The sequence below is a fragment of the Bos indicus genome, chromosome 17 (assembly GCF_029378745.1).
Source record: "Bos indicus isolate NIAB-ARS_2022 breed Sahiwal x Tharparkar chromosome 17, NIAB-ARS_B.indTharparkar_mat_pri_1.0, whole genome shotgun sequence".
NCBI lineage: Eukaryota > Metazoa > Chordata > Mammalia > Artiodactyla > Bovidae > Bos > Bos indicus.
This window is the reverse complement of record NC_091776.1, coordinates 29505043-29511323: the sequence shown is the minus strand read 5'-3', so window position 1 is coordinate 29511323 and position 6281 is coordinate 29505043. Positions and strand designations below refer to the sequence as shown.

Sequence of the window (6281 nt, the reverse complement as noted above, 5' to 3'; positions counted from 1 at the left end):
TTCACAGTTATTTGTAAGGCCTCCCAGACAGCCATTTTGCTTTTTTGCATTTCTTTTCCATGGGGATGGTCTTGATCCCTGTCTCTTGTACAATGTCACAAACCTCTGTCCATAGTTCATCAGGCACTCTTATCTATCAGATCTAGTCCCTTAAATCTATTTCTCACTCCCACTGTATAATCATAAGAAATTTGATTTAGGTCATACCTGAATGGTCTAGTGGTTTTCCCTACTTTCTTCAATTTAAGTCTGAATTTGGCCATAAGGAGCTCATGATCTGAGCCACAGTCAGCTCCCAGTCTTGTTTTTGCTGACTGTATAGAGCTTCTCCATCTTTGGCTGCAAAGAATATAATCAGTCTGATTTCGGTGTTGACCATCTGGTGATGTCCATGTGTAGAGTCTTCTCTTGTGTTGTTGGAAGAGGGTGTTTGCTATGACCAGTGCATTTTCTTGGCAAAACTCTATTAGCCTTTGCCCTGCTTCATTCTGTACTCCAAGGCCAAATTTGCCTGTTACTCCAGGTGTTTCTTGACTTCCTCCTTTTGCATTCCAGTCCCCTATAATGAAAAGGACATCTTTTTGGAGTGTTAGTTCTAAAAGGTCATGTAAGTCTTCAGAGAACCATTCAACTTTCAACTTCAGCTTCTTCAGTGTTACTGGTTGGGGCATAGACTTGGATTACTCTGATATTGAATGGTTTGCCTTGGAAATGAACAGAGATCATTCTGTCATTTTTGAGATTGCATCCAAGTACTGCATTTCAGACTCTTTTGTTGACCATGATGGCTACACCTTGGATGAGGAGTATCTCCTCACTGCAGCCCCTCCTGACCTTGAACGTGGAGTAGCTCCTCTAGGCCCTCCTATGCCCATGCAGTCACCGCTCCTTGGACATAGTGTTGCTCCTCTTGGCCGCCGCCCCACCAACCTAGATAGCATATTGAAAAGCAGAGACATTACTTTGCCAACAAAGGTCCGTCTAGTCAAGGCTATGGTTTTTCCAGTGGTCATGTATGGATGTGAGAGTTGGACTGTGAAAAAAGCTGAGCACCAAAGAATTGATGCTTTTGAACTGTGGTGTTGGAGAAGACTCTTGAGAGTCCCTTAGACTGCAAGGAGATCCAACCAGTCCATTCTAAAGGAGATCAGTCCTGGGTGTTCATTGGAAGGACTGATGCTAAAGCTGAAACTCCAATACTTTGGCCATCTCATGTGAAGAGTTGACTTACTGGAAAAGACCCTGATGCTGAGAAGGATTGGGGGCAGGAGGAGAAGGGGACAACAGAAGATGAGATGTTTGGATGGTATTACCGACTCGATGGACATGAGTTTGAGTGAACTCCAGGAGTTGGTGATGGACAGGGAGGCCTGGCTTGCTGCGATTCGTGGGGTCACAAAGAGTTGGACATGACTGAGCGACTGAACTGAACTGAACTGAATGACAGAGAAGCAATTAACCTTTTTTTTTTTCCTGTTTGTCTGGTTTTTTTATTATTATTTTAAAAAGTGGAAAACCAAAAGTATAATTTTCATTCAATAAATATCATTTGATCCTTAAGCAGCTTTGTTGCAGAAAGTGAAGTCCATGATTTTAGATTATTTTCGGTTTAGAATCAGTTTTCACACAGTTTCAATAATTGCAGCAATTTCCTTGAATTGTCTGTAGAAATTCTGAAACTGTGGGATTGTCATTTCAAAGGACTTGTTCTTCACTTGGCCTGAATGATCTGCCACTTTGAGCATCACTGCAACATAAGGATACTTAAGAGATCTGCAACTGTCGGAGCTCACAGCCATACCCAGCTTCCACTCAAAATCTATGAGCTGGCTGGTGACCTTGGACTTAGCATCCAACTGCGGCTCACTGGACTCCTCCATAGCACGGTTCAGGGCTCCCACCATCCGCAATTAACCTTTTTAATATAGAATAAGAAATTATGCTTCAATAAAAAACCATTTTTTATACACAGTTAACAATGTTGAACCTCGTTCATAATTAATGGAACAGTTAAATGAGGTCTTATTTTCCCCCATCAAGTTGACAAAGATTAATAACAATATTAATCGTAAAAGAGGAGTCTTTTTGTTATATGGTTTGGCATTGCTAGAGTAGCACAGGTAGTACAAAGAGCTTGGGCCTTGGAGGGAGATGGCCCTATGTTGCTGCTGCTGCTGCTAAGTCGCCTCAGTCGTGTCCAACTCTGTGCGACCCCAGAGACGGCACCCACCAGGCTCCCCCGTCCCTGGGATTCTCCAGGCAAGAACACTGGAGCAGGTTGCCATTTTCTTCTACAATGCATGAAAGTGAAAAGTGAAAGTGAAGTCGCTCAGTCGTGTCTGATTCCTACCGACCCCATGGACTGCAGCCTGCCAGGCTCCTCCGTCCGTGGGATTTTCCAGGCAAGAGTACTGGAGTGGGTTGCCATTGCCTTCTCTGAGATGGCCCTATACAAACCCCTAAACCTGAATGTCTACCTCATTTGGTGTATTTATGGACAAATCAGTTAACTTCTTTGAGTCTTAACTTCCTTATCTACAAGGCTGGAGAGTGATCTTGACTTTGTAAGGGTTCAGAACAAGGGTACCCCAGATTTTGCACTTTTGCATAAACATTATTTTGAGAGGCAATTGAGACTCTCTATAGGTTCAAGAGAAACTACTGCCTCTCCCTTTACTACTTAGAAGAATTTAAATTGGGTATTTATCCCAGAAAAGTTATTATTGAAGATAAATTTTTATCAAAACAGACCCATCTATAGGCCAGACAAACATCTAATCACCAAATTTCAGGCCCCCAGCCCATTCTTTAGCTCAGGATGGCACATATACCTCATTTTACCTTTCTGTCTTTGACCTTCTCATGTACATGGGGTTCCTGTACTAATGAAATTAAATTAGATTTTCTCCTGTTAATTTGTTTCATGTCAATTTAATTATTAGACCAACCAAAAGGGCCTAAGAAACATAGAGGAAAATTTTTCTTCTTTCCCAACAACTTCACAGAGTTTTAAAATAGCCCAGCTCTGGGCACAGTTGCTTTTAGTTAGTTAAAAGTCATCAGCTTATATTCAAATGTCACTATAAGCAATAGAGTTTGACACTTGTATTTGAAATTTTATTTTAAGGATATTGTAGAGGAAGTTGTTTTGTCCATCATGCAGTGTTCCTCTCCACTGGAGAAATTCTTATTTGGTCTTAATATCAAGAAGTTTCACTTCTCCTGCTGTGCTTTAATCTTATGGATTTGGTGATTTGTATACCTGACTGGTTTTCCGTCTTTGAACTAGCTGCTAGAAAGCCTGGAGCCGAATGTGTGGTCCATCAGTTTCATACATCATTATGGTGTACAATCTCAGCCTCATACCTGGCTCCATTTATACACTGTCATTGTTTTGTTCTGTTTTTTAGATTTGCTCTCACTTTTCATTTATGTTATTGTGTTTTAAGTACTCTAAGGTGCTTTTTTAGCCTTTCTGAAAAGCGACAGGATAAAAAAGTCATTACTAAAAAAGAAGTAAACACATGTAAAGCAGTTTTCACAGTGCCTGGCCAATAGTCGGTATATAAAATAAAAGTTAATTTTATATTTTCTTATAAACAAGTCTAATTATCGTTTGTAGACACAGATTGGCCCCTTGTGGAATATATTAGAAAGGATGTGGCAAAGTGATTTTTTACCATAGATAAGTATCCCAAACTGGAAAGGTGTTACCACACTAGGTAATGGAAAGTATAACTCTAAAGCAAGCTGAGAGCCCAAATGGTCAAATCTCTGCATGGAATCCCCTCTAAGTAAGCCCAGCCTAGACCACAAATTATTCAAAAGTGATTTCAGTCTTTACTTGGGTCTCTCAAAGGACACGAAAGGGGCACTTGTTCTTATCCGTCAGCTGCATGTCATAAAATGTGGCTTCTTTTCCTTTCTAGTTTTCTTTCACTCACTACTACCCAATGTATCCACTGACAACCAGATTTACCCTCTCTTACACCCACCTCCCAACTCTTTATTGTGTAGACTGACCAAGCTTCTCTGATTAGAGTTTTCCTTTTTTTCTTACACCTCTCTGGACTTCTTTCCCGCTACTCATCTCTGATTCTGTATCATAAAAGATTGATGAACTAGGCTGACAAAGACAATTCTTCTGCTTGCAGGTGGGTTGGAGAATTCTCACCTGTTAATAAATCTTCTCTGTCACCTAGGAAATAAAGGGTGATTAATGTGTGATACAGTCCATGGGGTCTCAAAGAGTTGGACACAATTGAGAGACTAAGCACGCACACACACACACACACAATGTGTGATAGAAGAAGAGAGCACTTTGGAATGTGTCTCTAGCTCAGGAATACATTCAGGCATGTTGGGGCAAAGGTCAGGGCTTAATTCTTCTGGTCCTGCCTTTACCAAGGCTTCCCTTGAGTAAGGGACTTTATGACGTCTGTAACTTGGAGGTAGAGTCATGATGCCCTTATGTTGGATGGAGTTGAAGCTGTTGGTGCAGAGTACAGGAATAATTTGGTGTTTAGCTGCAAAGTTGTATCTGACTCTTTACAACCCCATGGACTGTAGCATACCAGGCTCCTCTGTCCATGGAGTTTCCAAGGCAAAAATACTGGAGTGAGTTGCCATTTCCTTCTACAGGGGATCTTCCCAACCCAGGAATCTAACCTGTGTCTCCTGCATTGGCAGGCAAATTCTTTATTGCTGAGTCACCAGGAAAGCCCAAGAGGATAATGATGGGGGCAAATGATCTGTCCTCTTGGTTTCCTGTGGACTGTGGGAATGGCCATCTAGGCTTGCCTCCCTCTGAGTGGGGTAAGCTGAGAGGACACAGTCTTAAATTCATTATACCCAGTTTGCTAATGCAAAATGAGGCAGCCATACACTAGTTACTTTCTTGCTCTTGTAAACCTATATGCTTATTTATCTTTCACATCAGCTTCAGAGTACCTAAAGTCTCTGATGTAAGGTTCACAGTAGAAGAGAACTAGAATGAGAGCTAGGCCAAGTCAAAAACTTGAGCCACAGAAATATTGACCCAGTACTGTGGTTAATTAGTTAATATGATTCCCTTCACATTCTTTTCTTCAGTGACTGTTTATTGAAAGCCAACTTGCCAGTTCTTCTAAATACTGAGAACATTAAGATGATAGACCAATGGCCCCTGGTGTTTAGGAGCCATAGTGTAAGGGAGGCTGACCTAAGAAGGATAATCAGAAACATGGTGTTCAGTGCCACAGTTGAGCTATAAATGAAATGTCTTGAGAACCCAGAAGAGGGAGAGAGACTAACTTCAGAGAGTCAAAGAGGAGGAAACACTGGAGTTGGGGTTTAAGGATAAGAAGTCATTTGCTAGGGCTTCCCTGGTAGCTCAGTCAGTAAAGTATCTGGCTGCAATACTGGAGACCTCGGTTCGATTCTTGGGTCAGGAAGATCCTCTGGAGAAGGGATAGGCTACCCACTCCAGTATTCTTGGGCTTCCCTGGTGGCTCAGCTGGTAAAGAATCTGCCTGCAATGTGGGAGATCTGGGTTTGATCCCTGAGTTGGGAAGATCCCTTGAAAAAGGGAAAGGCTACCCACTCCAGTATTCTGGCCTGGAGAAGTCCATGGACTGTATAGTCCATGGGGTCGCAGCGAGTTGGACATGACTGAGTGACTTTCACACACACACACACACACACACACACACACACACACACACAGGCATGTGTTCATTTGCCTCAATTATATTTACCTGATTTTAGTTTGATCACATGACCTTATTAATATTAGAAAACACTGTCTAGCCGAATGCAGTCTTAGCATTTGGTCTTTTGATTCTGCAGTTAATGATAGACCAGAGTGGAATTCCTGGAATGTTCTGAGCTAAAGAATTTGAAAGATGTCATACATAGAGACAAACCACATCCTTAGGGCTTAGCAGATAAATGCCCTGGGACTTTGTTAATAAGGATTATGGGAGACTTTCTCTTGGGCCACCCAGTATTTACTTCCTGTGGCAGTAACACCGTGTAAAATATATGCCGATCAGATGGGAAACGATGGTCACTTGAAGCGTGAATGGGGAGCTCCAGATCCAGGACGAGTGGACAGAAGTTGCTGTTGCTTGGGATGTTGGGAATGATGGGGGCTCAGCACATACACGGGGGATTTCCTTCCAGCAGGAGTAAGGTTATTGGGTCACAGCTTGAAACTGGAGGTCTTGCTGAGCACTTGCTTCAGAATCACCAGCAGCAAGGGCAGCAGGGTGGCACTCTCTCTCTGTGGCTTTCCTTAGCAC

The 6281-nt window shown here is 42.3% G+C and overlaps 1 protein-coding gene across 1 annotated transcript; it reads right to left on the bottom strand.

Moving 5' to 3' along the window:
* Window positions 1–1467: 1467 nt before the first annotated feature.
* On the bottom strand, window positions 1468–1904 carry LOC109570990 (COMM domain-containing protein 6). The gene has a single exon (XM_019977120.2). It carries the CDS (start codon window positions 1902–1904, stop codon window positions 1623–1625), a length of 282 nt encoding a protein of 93 aa, XP_019832679.2. The 3' UTR covers window positions 1468–1622.
* Window positions 1905–6281: the final 4377 nt, after the last annotated feature.